Genomic DNA, 19,771 nt, shown 5'->3' with positions numbered 1-19,771 from the left:
GTATCCACAGCTCTGAATCAGAGATGAGTTTTAACGTGTGTGGCTTAGTAAATAAGTAATTCACATAGAATGCCACAATACCAAAAGGACTCTGATAGGCAGAAACAGGCAGTTTAAGTACGAATAGAATATGAAGACTGAGTAGTAGGTAGTAGGACTGTATTAGTACTAGGGTGTTCTGTGAGTGCCAACCTCATGTTCTAGCTACACTAACTCCAAGGCCTGATGAGTACTAAAAGGACATTTCACTCCCCGGGGACTTGCTGGGCAGCACGGCTGGGAAGTGTTTAAGTGACAGGGCCATCTGATTTCCAGGCACCATTTGCAGCATGAGTGTGTCAGCATGTACGCAGTATGTCAGGTGACATGGTCCGTGGGCAGTAATACCTAGGACAGTGCGGTAGGGGGCTGACTGCCTGATAGTCTCAGTTTGATCCTAGGGATTCACACGGTAAAAAGATGACTCCATTGCCCTGTGAACTCTGTAGATGTGCCGTGACACACGTGAACCACACCCCCCAAAAGGAAATTATAATTAAAAATCAGAGGTGGATGAGAAGGCTCCGCAGCTGAGGGTATTTAACTGCCATCAGTTAATTCACAATCTGACAACCTGAATTTGAGCATCTTTCAAACTGAACGCATACAAACAAACAATAAATAAATGTAATAATAACAAGCTAAGAAGGCAGACTCGAGCACTGTGGCGGAAAGCCTGCCAGCTGCCTCTGTCATTCTCCAGTGAAGCCTTCTCTGGCCAGGTTCAAAGTGAGCCAGCAGTGACTTGTAGTCTGTGAGGCTCCACACTTGGTGGTGACCAATTGGAAGGTCAAAGGGGATCCAATGGCAGGGGCTTCAAAATGACCACAAAGCTAAAAGCAAACTGGTAACTGTAAATCCAAGGAGCTGTGCCTGGTGCAAAGCTCAAAGGCAAGTTGATGGCTGTAATGCTTTTAGCAAGTCCTATGGTGATATTTTATTTTTATTAAAATGTTATTTTTATGTTAATAAATAAAGTTGCCTGGGGGTCAGAGCTATTAGCAAGCCATAGGAAAGCAGGGCAGTGGTGGTGTACTCTTGTAATCTCAGCACTTGGTAGGCAGAGCTGGGTAAGTCTCTGTGTGTTCAGGGATACAGCCATTATTGGATACACATGCCTTTAATCAATACCAATCATGGAAAACCTGGAGGCCTATACAGACAGGCCGTGAGGAGGCAGTCATGTGGTTGGGTTTACAACCAATGAGAAGGCAGAACAGGAACTCTATATAAAGACTTTAACACAGGGGTAGCTCTGGTTCGGAGAGGTAGGACCACCGCAGGAGGTAAGGTTTTAGCTCATAGCTCTGACCTCTTGGCTTTCTTCTTTGCATTGGTTCTGTGTTTCTTGTTTAATAAGAAGGTTGGTTACATCTACAGAGTCCTTCCTGGCCACGAAGCTGAGGGGGAAGTGACAGCGATAAATAGTAACGATGTCTTCTTAGTCACACAGTGACTGACCACATGGCGGGCCTACAAGAGCCCTTAAGCACTTATTTTGTGTGTGTTGGGATGCAGGGAGGGCCATACTTCTGTGAAGGTCAGAAGGCAGCCTGAAGGAGTCAGTTCTCCGTGTGAGTCTTTGGGACCCAACTCAGGTCATCGAGCACAGCACCAAGCACTGTCACCTGCTGAACCAGCCATCAGGAGCCTATCTCTAAACCACACCTTTTTTTCAAACTTTTTTAAAATAGGAAATAGATTCTTCTCTCATACAATACATCCCAACCAAGGTTTCCCCTCCCTCCACTCCTTCTAGCCCCCCATCTCTCCTCTCCCCCAGATCCACTCCCCTGTTTCCTCTTCAGAAAGCAGCAGGCCTCCAAGAGACAACAGCCAAACAGGACAAAACAAGGTACAATAAGGCAAGGTGAAAGCCCTCATATCAAGGTTGGACAAGGCAACCCAATAGGAGGAAAAGAGTCTCAGGAGCAGGCAAGAGTCAGAGCTCCACCTGCTCCCAGTGTCAGGAGTCTCAAAAACACCAAGATAACAGCCGTAACACATGCAGAGGACCTGGTGCAGTTATTTGTTATTTTGTGTATGTGAGTTTTGCTTGAATGTGTGTGCATGCAAACGATCTTCCTAAGGACAGTGCCCATGGAGGCCAGAAGAGGGCATCAGATACACTCTCATATATATCTATACATCTATATATGTATAGCATCTATATCTATCTCCATATATATGGATAGTGCTCTTGGAAGCCAGAAGAGGGCACCAGATACACATGCATGCACACACACATAAAAGCAGATTTGTTGCAACTAACACTTAAGAGCAGCCTTAGCAGGATGTGGTAGCACATGCCTGTAATCCCAGCAGTTGGGAGACAGAGACAAGAAAACTACGAGTTTGAGACCAGGCTGCGCTACATAGTGAGACCGTCTCGACAACAAAAACAAACCAAAAAAATGAAACAGAGGAGGAGGAAGCTTTTCTCTGGCTGTCTTGTAATTTTAGCGCTGTCCAAAGTGAAGATGGATTCTGATGGCATTAAGTGTTTTGCCTTTCATTTGTTTTTCAAAACAGGGTTTCTCTGTGTAGACCTGGCTGTCCTGGAACTTTCAAGATCCACCTGCCTCAGCCTCCCAAGTGCTGAGGTTAAAGGTGTGTGCCCCTCCTGCAGGCTCTGTTGGCATTAAGGGTTATACTATGTCCTGGTCAATAAACGTCTTAGGTAGAGAAGTGAGTCAGTTGAGTGCACAAAGCTAGTGAAAAAGTATTAGTCCCAGGAGAGTGGAGCTGCCTGATGGGAACACAGCTTTCTCTGTGGGTCATTCCCACGGCATTGGAGTCCCCACACTGGACTGGGTTTGGCAGCTGCAGACAGTGAGCAGAAGCAAAGCTGGCACTGAGCCAGCTGCAGCAGCCGTGCCAGGTGCTCCATTCCGTTGGGAACTTCCTGTGTGTCACCAGCATGAATGACAAGGAAGGTTGTGACGGCCAATGTGAAGGAAAAGTGATAAAGACGAGGACCCAGAGATGTGGCAAGACTCTTCTGGGAAGATGATGATTTGGAATGAATTTAGTTCTAATTTGGAGGTGATTTGGAATGAATTAGTTCTGTGCTCTTTTTTGTTTGTTTGTTTTGTTTTGTTTTGGTTTTGGTTTTTCGAGACAGGATTTCTCTGTGTAGCTTTGCGCCTTTCCTGGAACTCACTTGGTAGCCCAGGCTGGCCTCGAACTCACAGAGATTCCCCTGGTCTGCCTCCCAAGTGCTGGGATTAAAGGCGTGCACCACCACCACCGCCCAGCATAGGATGTTGTATATCTTGAGAAGGAGAAATCAGACATTTGACAGGCAAGACTGAGCTCCCTGGTTTTGCCTGATCTTAGTGGCCTGACCATGGAACAAGGACATGGGCTTCAGGTTTAAGGATCAGAATTTGAGCATTGGTTTTTTTGTTTTGTTTTGGCTTTTGTTTTTTTTTTTTTCTGATAAGCCAGGCATGGTAGCTCACACCTTCGATTCTGGCACTCAGGAAGCAGAGGCAGGCAGATCATTATGAGTTCAAGGCTAGCCTGGTCTACATTACAAGTTCCAGGCCAGCCAAGGCTGCATAGTGAAACCCTGTCTCTTAAAATCTAAGTTCTCAGCTAATTAATTGAAAGTGTGATGGGTACCTGGAAAGGTGGAAGTCTGAGATTGTGCTGTTGCCTGACTTAGGTTGAGGCATTAACCCACCTTTAGCAGGTTTCATTCTAAGTAAGGTGGGGATGGCAGTTCATGCCTGTCATCCCAGATCTTCGAGACTGAGTCAAGAGAATCAGGAGCTCAGGGTTCTCTTCAGCTATAATTTGAGATCAGCCTGGGATTATAGGAGACCCTGCCTCAACACACACACACACACACACACACACACACACACACACACACACACACACACACACACACACACAGGAGAGACAGAGAAAGAGAGAGACAGAGACAGGGAGACACAAAGACACACACATACACAGGGGTGGGGGAGGAGACACACAGAGAGAGACACATACAGAGTGTTAGTTTATGGGGGGGAGTAATAAATAAGAAGCAGCCTTCAGGTTCCTACCTTGAGTTCCTGCCCTGCCTTCCCTCATTAATAGTTGTGATCTGGAAGTGTAGGCAAATACCACTCACCCCTGTGGTTTTTGGAGTATTGCTTCACAGCAAACAGTGAAACTAGAACACTTAGTAAAGTTAGGATGACCATGGGGAATAAGTTGTCAGGCCCTCTTAATTGAGGATTAATTATGATTCATCTCAACAATGTGTGTAATGGGTTGTATCTGCCAGCTAAGATGTTTTTCACTTAATTTTTTTGAATGAGTGGAAGGCCCACATTTGTGTAGTAGTCAGAAGACAACTTGTGTTCTCTCCTTCCATCATGTGGTTCCTGGGGATGGAACTCAGCTTGTCAGGCCTGGTAGCAAATGCTTTTACCCATAGAGTCGTTTCTCCCTGACCAAAGATTTTGGCTTTAATTTTTTTCCCTTTATTTTTATGTGTATGGGTGTTGTGCAATGCCCAGGGAGCCCAGAAGAGGGCGTCAGATCCTCTGGTACTGGAGCTGTCCTGTGGGTGGGTGCTAAGAATCAAACCCAGGTTCCGTGAAAGAGCGGTGGCCAATGTTCTTAACTGCTGAGCCATCTCTCCAGCCCGGAGATTCTGTTTTTAATTGTATTTCCCCAACTACATGCATGCTATAACCCATAAGAACAACAGCTGTGAAAAAAGAAGTGATCTCTTGGAGTCTTTTGGGGGAGCGGACTTCTGATTGAGTCCCTCACCTTACTAGAGAACCCTGTCTTCTTCATGTCCTCACTTTATCCCACTGACTTAGATCACCTCTCCCTCTCTTGTGTAGTTAAATGATAACTTCCAAATAAGATAAAGTTATGACCTTTATGCAAACGTGAACATGAACCCATAGTTGGGCTGGGCATGGTGGCACATCCCTGTAATGCTAGAACTTGGGAGACTGAGGTAGGAGGGTCAGAAGTTCCAAATCCGGTCAATGAGAAGGCTCAGCAGGTAAAGGTGCTTGCTGCCAAGCCTGATGACCTGAGCTCAACTCCCAGGGTTCACATGGTGGAGGGGGAGAAAATTCAATCTTCAAAGTTTTCCTCTGACCTCCACACATGAATCATGGTGAGCATGCAATCACAGGTGCATGTGTGTGCATGCACACACACAAACATACTACTACTACTACTACTACTATTAATACCAGTAAATACTACTACTGCTACTACTACTACTACTAAAAGGATACAACACATGGCTTAATGTCTACCTAGAAAAGTGAGGAAACCCTGTCTTAGGCTTAACCTTCAGGCTGTCTTTGCTTCCTTAAGCAACTTGTGTGCACCTTCCTGAGACTAGCCTGACCTTGGAGTTAGGAACTTGATTTGTGGGCATCTGTGTAGTAAATGACAGGTTGCTTGGCATATAATTGGCATTTAGTATGGGCACGTTTGATCCCTCGCCTAGGTTCAGCTATCCATGTCCAGGTGCTAGGAAAGAAGGTGGCATCTTTCCAGCTACTTACTGGAAGACTTGGGTGTGCAGTGTTTTATCAAGGTGAGAGAGGAATGCTGACCAGGCAGGGCCAGCGTGTTGGTTCTGCACATCCTGTGCAGCCTGCACTTGTGACCTCACCGATCTTGGCCCAGAAGGTATTGGCGTTCTGTTTTCTATGGTAAATCTTTAACCATGAAAGATTCTGAGGCTACCAGCCACTGATAAATGACAAAGCATAAGTTGCAGATATCACCTTCTGCCCCTCAGCACAGTCTAGGCTCTTGACTAGGGTCCTCAGGACTTCAGAGCTTTGGAGGCTTGCAAATTTTTGAATTACATTTTATTTATTTATTTGCACACATGCCCATGTTACAAGGCATAACAAGTAAGTGGAGGTCAGAGGACAATTCGCAGGAGTTGGTTCTTTTCCTCCACCATGTGGGTTCTGGGGATCAAACTGAGGTCCTGAAGCAAGCTGCCCTCTCACCAGCTCCCTATTTTTTTTTTAATTTCTTCTTTTTCTTCATTTTTTTTTCCAAGAAAGGTCTCATCTATCCCAGGTTAGCTCTATACTTGCTATGTAATTAAGGATGACTTCGAACCTCTGACTGTTCTTCCTTTACCCCCTCCATGTGCCCATTTCACTCTATACTGTACCAACAGTCCAGCCTCAGAACATTAAAGGACCCAAATGGTGTGTAATTCTGAGACCAGTGATGTGGATTTATGGGCTGTGCAGGCTCAGCTACCTCCTGAAAAAGCAGGTCTGGGGCCGAGGTGGGAGAGGATCCAATAAGAGCTTCCCTGTGGAGTTCCAGGGCTGAGATGGAGGCCACCATCCCTCACTGTGCACTAGGCACAAAAATAGAGGACTTCTATGCTGTCTTCGGAGTGGAGCTCCCGTGTAAAAGAAACGGGTGGATAGCAGCTAAGACCTGAACTTCCTCAGTGCAGTCCAGCAGAGTCCAGAAACCTGGGACATTCAGTGTTCTAAGGAGCATTCCTAAGGCTGACTGGATTAGTCTGGAAGCTCTTGGATAACAGCAATAGGAAATCCAGTTAATGCTGATCGATGCTCAGTGTTAAAAGATCAGAGGCGGAAGGGATTTTATCAGGCACTGGCTCCCTTGCTCTTCCCTCTGGGTGTTGGCTTTCTCCTAAGGCTGGCTCTTTTCCTACTTGCAGTACAAAATGATTTAATATTAAGCAAATAGTGACTACATCAGTTCCTGGCCTCACCCACTCCTGTTCAGAAAGGAATTTCTCTTCTCTCAACCACAGGAAAATACTCAACTTTGATTTGGACCAACATCCTTCCCACACTCACCCTCAAGGGACCACTGTATATTAGGAAATGTCATCAGGGCATGCCCAAGTGAATGGAACTCTGCCAGTGGCTTTGGGAGGCAAGAGGGTAGCTCTGTCAATCAACACCATTGACCCGAGCAAACTGCATACATAAGGAGGGAGGCAAAATGGATCCTAGAACAGTGACCAAGAGTGTCAACCACACAGGTGGAGACAGCCAAACTCCTAGAAGGGTTCCGTGGACAGGAGTGAGAGCCTGCTAAATAGCAACGTTGTGAGCAGCCAGGCAGAGACCACAAGGGAGTGACATCTTAGCATATGCCATAGTGTGTTGATAACAGAGAATTAGGTTCCCTACCCACCCCATTCCTGGTACTTTGGTATTACCCCATGGAACTTAGATACAATTCTGGACAAAGAAGCACCCTAAAAGATCTAAAATCTAGTCTCTACCACTTTCAGAATGGTGAGAACACAGAGAAGAAATTAAAATGTAGAGAGTGTTGAGTTCTTTCCCCACAGTCTATGATTTAGGCCTCCGCTGTGTCAATTAGCCCTCTGACCTACACAGATACCTTCCGATGAGTTCCGTATTCATAAGCTTAAAATCTTTCTTGTTTTCGAGACTTGAGTGACATGTTTTCAGTGAAGGCTCACCTGGCAGTGGGGCTTCTCCCCTGTTTTTATTCTTTTTCACACATTTTATTTATTTATATTTTATGTATGAGTGCTCTGCATGTATCCCTGCAGGCCAGAAGAGGGCATCAGATCCTATTATAGATGGTGAGCCACCATGTAGTTGCTGGGAACTGAACTCAAGACCTCTGGAAGAACAGCCAGTGCTCTTAACCCCTCAGCCATCTCTCCAGCTCCTTGTTTTTATTTTCCCTTCCTTCCTTCCTTCCTTCCCTTCCTTCCTTCCTTCCTTCCTTCCTTCCTTCCTTCCTTCCTTCCCTTCCTTCCTTCCTTCCCTCCCTCCCTCCCTCCCTCCCTCCTTCCCTCCCTTCCTCCCTCCCTCCTTTCTTTCTTTCTCTTGGTTTTTTGAGACAGGGTTTCTCTGTGTAGTTTTGGTGCCTGTCCTGGATCTCACTCTGTAGACCAGGCTAGCCTCAAACTCACGGAGATCCACCTGGCTCTGCCTCCTGAGTGCTGGGATTAAAGGCATTTACCACCACCGCCTGGCCTTTGTTTTTATTCTTACTTCATGAATTTTTAGAAGACCTAAGACTGTGTCCTGATATATATTTTTTAATTTTAATTTTATTTTTTTTAGACAGGGTCTCATGTAGCCAAAGTTTGCCTCAATATTTGCTATAATAGTAGAGAATGACCTTAATTTTTTTGTTTTTGTTTTTCAAGACAGGGTTTCTCTGTGTAGCTTTGTGCCTTTCCTGTAGACCAGACTGGCCTTGAACTCACAGAGACCTGCCTGGCTCTGCCTCCCGAGTGCTGGGATTAAAGGTGTGCACCACCAGGCCTGGCGGTGGTGGCGCACGCCTTTAATCCCAGCACTCGGGAGGCAGAGCCAGGCGGATCGCTGTGAGTTCGAGGCCAGCCTGGGCTACCAAGTGAGTTCCAGGAAAGGCGCAAAGCTACACAGAGAAACCCTGTCTCGAAACCCCCCCCCCCCCCAAAAAAAAAAAGGTGTGCACCACCAACGTCCAGAATGACCTTAAATTTTTTATCCTTTTGCCTTTACCCCCAGAGTTCTGGGATTACAGGAGTGTACCATGATGGTTAGTTTTATGCAGTGCTGGGGGTCCAGCCTAGTACTTTGTGCATACTTCAGGTACTCCATTAATGTAGCTACATCTTAGCCTCCCTGCTTCTGTTTGCTTATGGTCTTATTTTTTTTTTAAGATTTATTTTTATTTGTGCAGTGTGTGTGTGTCTGTGTGTGTGTGTGTGTGTGTGTGTGTGTGTGTGTGTGTGTGTGTGTGTGTGTGTGTGCAGGTGCACAGAGAGGCCAGAAGAGGGTACTGCATCCCCTCTGGAGCTGGAGTTAACAGGCCGTTGTGAGTTACCAGAGGTGAGTACTAAGAACTGAACTCAGGTCCTCTGGAAGAGCAGGAAGCATTCTTAGCTGCTGAGCCATCTCTCCAACTCCTGATATTAAAAATATTGTGTGCTTCTGATACTAAACATATTGTGGGGCTGGAGAGATGACTCAGCAGTTAAGAATGCTTCCCATTCTTGCAGAGAACTGAAGTTCAGTTCTAAGCACCTATACTGTGCGGCTCACAACTGCCTGGGACTCCAGCTCCAGAGGATCCGACGCCCTCCTCTGGCCTCCATGGACACTGAGCTCATGTATACACTCACCCATGCATATACATACATTAGAAATTAAAGTAAAATCTTAAAAAATATATTGTTTTCAGAGTGTAACATCTGAAAGCTTTTTGAAAAATATCTTCATTTTTTTTAAATAAAAAAGCTACAGCAAAGTGAATTAATGATTCTGAAGACATCTTGCAGATTCTTTCAGTTTAAGAGCCTGTGATGGCTATTCTTGGTTGTCAACTTGACTATATCTGGAGTAACAAAAGCCCACGTGGCTGGGTACACCTGTGAGGAAATTTTTCTTTCTTTCTTTTTTTCTTTTTTTCTTTTGAGACAGAGTTTCTCTGTGTAGTTTTGGAGCCTGTCCTGGAACTCGCTCTATAGACCAGGCTGGCCTATGCCTCCCAAGTGCTGGGATTAAAGGTATGTGCCACCACCACCCGATGAGGAAATTTTTCTTTAAATCATTTGAAGTGGGAAAGACCAACTTTTTTTTTTTTTTTTTTTTTTTTTTATGGTTTTTTGAGACAGGGTTTCTCTGTGTAGCTTTGCGCCTTTCCTGGAACTCACTTTGGAGACCAGGCTGGCCTCGAACTCACAGAGATCCGCCTGGCTCTGCCTCCCGAGTGCTGGGATTAAAGGCGTGTGCCGCCAGCCACCACCACCCGGCCGGGAAAGACCAACTTTTAATTCAGATATTTTGGGATGAGAAGATACACCTTAATCCAGATCTTTTGAGGAGGGAAGACCTACCTTTAATCTGGGCCACACCTTCTAATGGTAGCTTATATAAAGGACATGGAAGAAGGAAGCTTGCTCCCTTTTGACTGCTCACCCTTACACTCTCTGGTAAGTCCATTCCTTCACTGGCATTAGAGTCTGCTTCTTTGGAATCAGGTGTGTACTAAAGATTAGCTGAGACATCCAGCATCATGGATTGAGCAACTTTTAGATTCTTGGACTTTCTGTTGGTAGACAACTGTTGTTGGACTAGCTGGACCTCAGCCTATCAGCAACTCTAATCAGTCTTTGTGTGTGTGTGTGTGTGTGTGTGTGTGTGTGTGTGTGTGTGTGTGTGTGAGCAAGGGTGCCCACAGAGACCAGAAGAAGGTGTCAGAGCTGCTGGAGCTGGGGTCAAAGGCAGTGTGAACCACCCTATAATGTTGACTTGCTCAACGTTTTCACAGTGAGACAGAACGATAATTACTAAGTGAACACACAATACAGTCAGCCGGACGACCCAACAGAGAAAGGAGCTTGCTATGCAGACCTGATGATCTGAGTTTGATTCCTAGAACCTGGAACCTGAAACCCACACAAAGATGGAAGGATAGAACTAACTCTACTCACTCAGTGTGGCCATGTGCACAAACCCATCACATGCACAAGAGTTCTCTGGAAGAATCACTGAGCCATCTCTCTACCTCCTAAATGCTATCTTAAAAAATATCATCTAATTATTACCACACTTTAATGACATGTTGAGGCCATTACTGATATTTATTTTACCCCCACAAGAGTAGATTTGCTGTGATACGTGTGCTGGAAACTTGGTATACCCCGTCTTGAGGTGGTGAGATACTGATGGATCACTAGGGCTCTGGCATTGGAAAGGACTAATGCCTCTCTCCAGGACGAATGAAGTGAAGCTCATCCATGTGCTAATTCAAGAGCAGTTAATCCCTTTCCCTTTATCTTCCATGTTGTAATGCAGTCAGGGCCATCCACCAGGAAGTAGGAATTGGGCTAGACACATGAGACAAATGAACCTGCTTACTTTATAAATTATGCAGCCTCAGGTATTTTGTTACAGCAACACATAATGGGTTATTCTAAGGCTCATGTATTCTAATCATCTTTCTGGAACACAATAACACTTAATACCTAAGGTCGACGTAAGTTAGTAAGAGTGAACATTACAGATTTATCCCCATTTTCATCCTTTTTTTTCAAAATGAGTTTGAACAAATCACCATCCTTTTCATAAGCTAGAAAGTATCCTTTATACAGTGAAGATTCAAATTGCATCTTATCATGTCCTGGAACACCTCTCTGAAAGAATATGAGATCACTTTCTGTAGCATTGATATTTTCAGGTGGATCCATTTCCTGTGGAGAAAACACACATTACATAATTTTGTTGTTGTTTGTTTTTCGAGATGGTTTCTATGTGTAACAGTCCTGGCTGTCCTGGAACTCATTTTGTGGATTAGGCTGGCCTCGAACTTACAAAGACCCGCCTGCCTCTGCCTCCCAAGGGCTAGGATTAAAGGCACTGCCACCCAGCCTGATATTACATAATTTTTAAGGATATAAATAACTGGGGGCTGGAGTGATGGCTTGCTGCTCTGGTCTCTCTGGAATTTGGCTCCTAGCACCCACATGGGGCAGCTCACAAATGCCCGAAACTCCAGCACCAGGGGATATGACTCCCCCTTCCGGCCTCTGAAGAAACATGCGCGTACACAGACATGCATACAGAAAATGAACTATTTTTTTAAAGTATTTTAACAATTTGAACGTGTGCAATTTATTTAGAAGTGTATTACTAAACAGACTTAAAGCTTTACTTTTTCAAGAGTTAAGAAAAAACCCTCTGAATATAGGCGCAGTAGGGGTACTGACCACCTCTCTTCAGTTCCTAACATATTTTCCTGTCCATTCTGACCTTTTCCGCCATGGCAAGCTCATCAATACAGAGACCTCCTGGTTCCCTTATGCCCAGAGACCTTCCTTCTGTTCTCTTCCACCAAGCGGAGTCCAGGTCTGCTAATGATGAAGTAAAGGTCTAGCAAAGACAACCATCTCTTTGGGCTAATTTCAGTTCTTGTCTTCTTCAGTCATCCTTAGCTAAAAACACTCATGGCATCCTCCCTTAAGCTCAGGAACTCTAGTTTCTGAATCAGCCATGAGAGGTGCAGGAGGTGTCAGAATCTTAGCTCCTTCTTCCTGGGATTCCGAAACTAAACTGTAGTGTGATGAGACCAGCAGTTGTTCCACAGCTGAATCCTGGGTTCCCCAATAGCCCAGCTGCATGGACTCAGCCCCTTGGCCCCCGGCTCTGCTTTTCTGTCAAGCATGACAGTGCACAGTACTCTCTCCCTTCTGTCCTGAGTTTAGTACCAAGTACTGATTCCCGTATCTTTTGTCCAGACACCAAGGTCCTGCTCCGGATTAGATGTCTGGAAACTGCAGTCCTTCCCACTGGGCCTGTAACTGCTAGGAATGCCTGGCTTTTCCTATTGCATCTACTTTTCAGGGTGTATTAGAAAATATGGGCACTGTCCGAGCTTCTTCTATGTTAATCATAGAACTGATATTTTGGAGTTAATTTTGGCCCAATGATAGCAAAGATCCCCATGATCCTGTGGACTGATCGAGAAATCTCTAGAATTAAAAATGCATTCTGCTCTCTTGAAATGCATAGAAGACTCTGAAGGTGTGCTTTCAACTGAACTAGATAAATTGACAGCCATAGTTCTTTGCCATTTACCAAACTAGTATGGGCTGTAAATTGATGGTAATATAAATTGCTCTCTCATTAGCATCTGCTTCTGAAGCTGTGCCTGGTAAACCACAACTCAGGGAGAGACTTAAGCTGCAGGAGATGCTCCAGGGCCAAGCTGAAGCCTAGTCTAAATGAGAAGTAATCCTCGATCACAGAGCTCTAGTGATATGATGGGGAAATGAAGCTGGGTCTTACCCGAACCTAGTCTATGGCAGCGATGGGTAAGATCTGTAAGACCATCTATAATGAGATCTGATGTCCTTTTCTGGTGTGCAGGCAAAACATGCAGACAGAACACTGTGTATATAATAAATAAATAAATCTTTAAAAGAAAAACCCATTCAGCTGTCTCTCCCTCTCTGACAGGCTCAGAGACAGAGTTAGCCAACCGAGTCGAAGGGCTTGGCGGCTCCCTGTACCACGCATTGCAGTGGTTGTCTCTGCTCTTTGGGCTTTACACACAAGGTTGGTCTGATGATATCTGTATTTTAATTTTGTGCATTAATATGACTAAAACCAAAATGAAGTTGAATCTTACCTTAAAGGAAATGATTTTGTCCTTACAGGAGAGGGTAAACATTTTTGTATCCTTCACAGAGAGGGTTACAGGCAGTCCTCTTACTTTATCATCTTTATACATAAATATTATCAGTCTGGTCTGGGGCTCATTAGCTGAAATAAATATTAATAAGTGAAGCCATTAATTAGAGTAGTTTTCCCCCTAAAATAGGCATCTATAGAAATTTAACAAAAGGATAGATCCACCTTAATAGATCAGTCACAACCTTGAACTCAGGTTTGGCCAAATGGCCAACAGACATGAGGCCCAGCTAGCCAGACACCCCTTAAAACATCCTTACAGGGTGTTATAAACCATTGGGTAGGCAACATGAGTGTGTTAAAAATATTCTGAGTGTTAAAGATATTCTGATATATTTCTTGATTTCTGATATTTTTCTTGAGTGTGTTAAAGATATCATGAACCCTGCCGGGTGTGGATGCACACACCTTGAATCCCAGCATTATGGAGGCAGAAGCAGGCAGATCTCTGTGAGTTTTAGGCCAGCCTGGTCTACAAAGTGAGTTCCAGGATGGCCAGGGCCACATAATGAGATCCTGTCTCAAATAAAAAATAAAATCAACCCCCAAACAGAACGTTATTCTAAGTCTGAAGACTATGTTTAATTGTTGAATGTTCAACAGAGTATTCAAAACATTTGTTAAGGCAAAAATCTTAGAATAGGATTTTTTCAGGAATATACATTCAACTAGGCCCCAAACTGTGATATTTGGAATGTCTATCTTGAGAGGCAGGTAAGCGTGCTCATCTTGAGAGGCACTCTCATGTTCTGGTGGAAGACAGGTTCATTTGAAATGCTTGTGTTTTACTTTTCCTTTGCATTTTGCTGGTGTCAGCAGTATATTCAGCTATAACCAATGGGGATAAAGGATCCAACATGAAAAGGTTCTTCTATGGAGAATACAATTGAAATAGGGGAACTGGTGATACACACATAGACTCAGAGTGACATGGACTCTACCAGTGTCTACTGGATCCAATTCCTCACTCCAACTAAAAAGGGGTACTCTCTAAAGTGAAATTATAGTTACTACTGTGACCTTCCATCTAAGGATGGGATCTGACATTTGAAAATGTAGGCAGTAAAATGGAGTGGGAAGAAGTGGGTGGTCATCTCTGTGTTTTTAAATAAGTAGAGAAAAGTACCCCCTATGTCAGCATCAGTCATATCCTCAAACACATGTTGTTGCTTGTTTCTGTCAACGAAGAGAACTTGGTCATCCATATTTCGTATTACTGCAGTTGTAGAGCAATCCCTGCCAAAGTGGTCGGATTCCAGGTCTCCTATAATACACGTTGACTCATTAAAGGTAAGTTGTTTGGTTAGATCAACAAATAGACCTATTAATATTGTTTCCAGAGTTAGCACAACCCTCTGTTCTAGAAGCAGCAATGAGCCTGTTGTGTTTCAGTTTGCTTCTAAGAGCAAGCACACCATGTTTCCTGTTTGCCCTCGGAACTACTGTCTCTCCAAAGGTTCGAATATTCTACTTTCTGGTCAGTTTCCTTTGTTTTCTTACACTTTTATTCATGCTGTCCATGTTCTTAGACATCATGAGGCCCTCTAGTCTCCTGCCTCCGGGACCTCTTCCCTAGCTGATCTTCTGCCTGCCCTTCCCTTCATAACTGCACCTTGTGGTGGCTCATTACAGCATGTTGTTAGTACCTTAAATCCTTAACCAGCTGTGAGGTGGTGGTGCCCATCTTTAATCCCAACACTTGGGAGGTAAAGGCAGGCAGATCTCTATGAGTTTTAGCCTGGTCTACAGAGCGAGTTCCAGGACAGCCAGGGCTACACAGAGAAACCCTGTATTGAAAAACCAAAACCAAATCAGCAACAAAACCCCCCAAAAAACAAACCAAAAAACCCAAAAAATCTTCAACCTATTTACACAAATGTGAGAACTGTGCCAGCATAGGCTCATCAATTGTCAGTACTTCGTTTCCCAGTTGAGCTCTGTCTCTCACAGCTGTGGTTTCAAGTCTTCTTGCTCTCAGGAACTTTACCCTACCATCTCTATTTTCCCTTTCAGGGAATCCCCCCCTCATTGTAGAATATTCCTTTACACCATGTGAAGATGTGTCTCTGTGATTGGCTTAATAAAAAGCTAAACGGCCAACAGCTAGGCAGGAGGTAAAGCAGGAGAAAGCTCGGGGAAGAAGAAAAGTGGAGTTGTCAGCCGAACACAGACGGAACAGACATGCAGGAGGAGAGGTCAAAGTCGTGAGTCGTGTGGCAACATGTAGATGAACAGAAGAATAGACATGGGTTAATTTAAGTTATAAGAACTAGTTAGAGCCGGGCAGTGGTGGCACATGCCTTTAATCCCAGCACTCGGGAGGCAGAGGCAGGCAGATCTCTGTGAGTTCGAGGCCAGCCTGGTCTATAAATCGAGTTCCAGGACAGGCTCCAAAGCTACACAGAGAAACCCTGTCTCGAAAAACTAAAAAAAAAAAACTAGTTAGGAACAAGCCTAAGCTAAGGCAGAGCTTTCATAATTAATAAGTCTTCATTTAGATTTTTTTGTGAGTTGACGTTCCAAGGAAAAATCCATCTACACTCTCTAAATATATATATATATATACACACACACACATATATATGCACACACACATATATATTAATTAATTTATTTTTTTCAAGACAGGGTTTTTCTGTATAGTCTTGGCTATCCTGGAACTTGCTCTATAGACTGGGCTGGCTTCAAATTCAGAGATCTGCTTGTCTCTGCCTCCCAAAGTGCTGGGATTAAAGGCGTGTGCCACCACACCAGGCTAGGGAATTATCTCTTGCTAGTACATTTATAAACTCAATGGAGGGACCATTTATTTTCCTCCACCAAAGGAAAATACAGAAAAAGTGTCTCCTAGTGTCTAAGGCAGACCCCACTTGTGCTGTGTGCAATGGATTGAAGCTGTGATTTGCCAATTATCCCCTTCCTTCTGCCAACCTGGCATTTCTACTTCCTAGATTTTTTTTTTCAAAACAAGGTTTCTCTGTGTAGCTTTGGTGCCTGTCCTGGTTCTTACTCTGTAGACCAGGCTGGCCTCGAACTAACAGAGATTCGCCTGGCTCTGCCTCCCGAGTGCTGAGATTAAAGGCGTTGCCACCACCACCTGGCTTACTTCCTAGATTTTATCCTGAACAAATAGACAGACACATGTGCTAACACTGTTGTACAAGAATGCTGCTGCACACTCATGACCCTAGCACTTGGGAGGCTAAGGCAGGAGGATCACAAGTTTGAGGCCAGTCCAGGAGATATAGTGACTTCTGGGCTAGTCTAGGCTATATAATAACAACCAGTGTCAAATCAAGCCAGACAACAGAAATCTCCAAGAATCCTGCAAGGGTGCTGTAAACAGTAGTAAGACGGAAACAACCTAAGCCCACTGGCCAAGATATTCAAGTTTTATTATGCTCTCACCATAGGATAATCTGTATTTAATATAACTGTAATTATTAACTACCAAGGAAACATCTCTATGGACAGTTTCTCCCAGCAGACAATGGATGTGTCTCAAGTACCTTCTAATTTTCAAAGAGAGAAAAATAAATTCATACTTTACCATCATCTTCGGCTAAAGGGAGAAAAAGAGAAACATATATGTTAAATTATATAGTTCAGTTTAACATGTCCCCTCCCCACCCTTTTGCAACTCTATTCTTCCTTCTACACCTCTCTCTCTCTCTCTCTCTCTCTCTCTCTCTCTCTCTCTCTCTCTCTCTCTCTCTCTCTTTCTCCCTCCTTGGGGTCTTACTAAATAGTTCTGGCTGCCCTGGAACTAACTCACTTTGTAAACCAGGCTGTCGTCCAACCTACAGAGATCCACCTGCCTCTTCCTTCTAAGTGCTGGGATTAAAGGCATGTGCCACCATGCCTGGCCCCACTCCTCACTCCCTAACCTTTGTGGAATGGTGATGGGCTCTGTTGGCCTCCATCAGGAATATCAGATGACAAACATTCAGGAGCCCATAACAGGGCTTGTGTGTGCTCAAGTATGTACGGTATAAGACTTAAATCTAGGGCTGGAGAGATGGCTCAGTGGTTAAAAACACTGTCTGCTCTTCCAAAGGACCCAGGTTCAATTCCCAGCACCCACATGGCAGCTTACAACCATCTATAACATTAGTTCCAGGGGGATCCAACACTATTTTATGGCCTCAAATGGCACTGCATGCACATAGCACACAGACATACATGCAGGAGAAACACCTGTGCACATAAAATAAAACAGTAATAATTAAAATATTTAAACCCAGGATTTGTAAATAAAAAGTTTTAATAAAGTGGCAAACTTTCCTTTAAATTTATTGTTTAAATGGAAAGACATCTAAGGATTTTCCAGGAAGCTTCCAAAGAAAGCTGAACTTTCAGTGAAGTCAGATCACCAATGGAAACTTAGAATCTTTTTTTTTTTTTTTTTTTTTTGGTTAAATATATTCACATGAATGGTGTACACAGAACTCTAGTCCTAGAATATCATGAATTGTATCTTTTTTGGGGAGACAGTGTTTCCTCAATGGTACATTTCCATGATAGGCATCAGACACCATCTTGGTGAGCTACTGCTGGAGTGCCACCCCATGACATAGGGCAGGGCACTGGGACCGTGGGAATCTTCTGGTTATTTTTAGAGAGGGAGGTCATTAACATTACAGTAGAATCTGATGACCAACAGAAGTCCAAGCTCACTTCATGATTTCCTTTCTAGTTGAATACCTGTATCTGAGCCCTGCATTTGTCTTATTGATTTAGACTTACGCATAAAGTAAAGTGTGTTGTCAATAAATATCATTTCCTTGAAGTTGATGCAAAAGCCTTCTGGCACGGCAGCCATTGTTATTCCTAATGAAAGCAAAGAGTCACCCATGAGGAGGCAAAGACTGCTCTTTGTACACATAAAATGAACAAACCTCTTCCTTTTAAAAAAGATTTGTTTTATGTATTTGGTGCTTTCCTTGCATGTATGTCTGTGCATCACACGTATGCAGTTCTCATGGAGGCCAGAAGTCACTGGATGTCCTCGAACTGGAGTTACAGATGATTGTGAGGCACCATGTAGGTGTTGGAAACAGAACCCCAGTCCTCTAGAAGAGTAGCCAGTGCTCTTAACTGCTGAGCCACCTCTCCAGTTCCTTAATGTTACCTTCTAAACCTCCACATTTGAAAGTCATTTATCATTCAGTATGCTGATGAATACTGTGATGTTTAATAAATGTAAAGCATCAGTCTAGCACACTCATGTTTATGGTCTTTTATAAACTGTTAGCTGTCTGGAATCAGGAGAGTGCTGTTTCATAATATTTTAAAGGGTGAATATATGGCTCATTATTGAATGATTAGTTTCAAGTTCACTGAGGATGCTAGAAATACATCCTTAACTGGGGATGAACTTAACCTGAACTTAAACCCAGTAGCTTCCTGTAGATGAGATGCTGAAGGTTCATGACCTCACTGTTACAGTGGTGAAAGAGAGGAGGCAGAAGAAAGCGGTATTTGGGGCAGTGTGGGAAAAGGCTCTGACATTTGTGGGTTCCTTCTGAAGGCAGCAGCAGCTTTTGATCTGAAGTGTTTGTGTATGAGTAATACATAAATATGATGTTTCTGCAAAAAAAACAAAACCCACACCAACCCAAAACCTCATTGTATTTGCTTTTTCCCTTTTCTTCACCCTCCTCTACATTTACATGCGTATAGCCTTCCAGAATTTTGTCATGGAATAAGGGTTTGTCATGGAGTTCTAAGTATGAGAAATCTGTGACTTTGGGTAGAAAAAAAATACATATTTATTCCCATTTATTTCTAAGCTAAAATGTAGTACCCCTCCTGGTGTTATGTAGGGAACAAACCAGTGTCCTGACCCTGCTACTAATAGAAATGCTTGCTTATTATCAGCTACTGTTGCTACCAGGAGTCTCGAAATATGTCTTCAGCTCTTTATCATTTTGAAATTACCCTAACAGATCTTGTAGCTTAATGTATTAATAAGGAACACAAAAGCACTCTATAAAATTGATAGGTTGTTTTCGACAGCACTTGTGAGGTTGAGTCAGAAGGATCTGGAGTTCAAGACTGTGCAGTAAGATTGCTCCCTAAGGCCCTGTCTCAACAACCGCCTCCTCAGCTTTTAATAACTATTCTAACTTCATACGTTTCCTGCATGTACATTAATGTGAAAGTAACGGGCTGGATGAAAGCAGCATCCTCGGGGTCTCTCTGCTCCCTCCCATGGTCACTGGCAGGTTCTCTTGACCCCTTCCTCATCTAAGGTAGGAAAGAGACTTCTCTGCAGCTCACTGTCTCCTGAAGGCGGGTTCACCGAAGAGGAACACGATTACCTTCAGTCGTTTAGGAGTTTTTTTTGTTTTTTGGGTTTTTTTCTCTTTTGAGACGGGGTCCTGTTGAAATCATAATCCTGACTCAGGGGCCATGCTCTCCCAACAGTTATTCAACACTCTTTAAAGCCACCTGCAAACCTTACTTCCACTTCCTCTCTGAGGAACGTATCCAAACTTCACCTCTCTGGCTTCGTATATTTTCCT

At 43.8% G+C, this 19,771-nt stretch overlaps 1 protein-coding gene across 3 annotated transcripts in view; it reads right to left on the bottom strand.

Annotated features, from left to right (window-relative positions):
* Nucleotides 1-10,617: 10,617 nt before the first annotated feature.
* Il18 (interleukin 18) overlaps nt 10,618-19,771 on the bottom strand; it is a 28,482-nt gene continuing 19,328 nt past the window's right edge. For all 3 annotated transcript variants that reach the window (XM_052760044.1, XM_052760055.1, XM_052760064.1), the window contains 5 exons: nt 17,991-18,074; nt 16,795-16,806; nt 14,371-14,508; nt 13,183-13,316; nt 10,618-11,245 (listed from right to left, as the gene is read on the bottom strand). In XM_052760044.1, coding sequence (XP_052616004.1) covers nt 11,021-11,245; nt 13,183-13,316; nt 14,371-14,508; nt 16,795-16,806; nt 17,991-18,074 — 593 coding nt within the window. In that variant the 3' untranslated portion in view covers nt 10,618-11,020. The remainder of the gene's footprint in view (nt 11,246-13,182; nt 13,317-14,370; nt 14,509-16,794; nt 16,807-17,990; nt 18,075-19,771) is intronic.

Source organism: Peromyscus californicus, unplaced genomic scaffold (genome assembly GCF_007827085.1).
Source record: "Peromyscus californicus insignis strain IS unplaced genomic scaffold, ASM782708v3 Scaffold_11__1_contigs__length_118956290, whole genome shotgun sequence".
In the NCBI taxonomy this organism is placed as follows: Eukaryota; Metazoa; Chordata; class Mammalia; order Rodentia; family Cricetidae; genus Peromyscus; species Peromyscus californicus.
The sequence above is the reverse complement of the archived record's forward strand: the minus strand, read 5'-3'. Positions and strand labels throughout refer to the sequence as shown.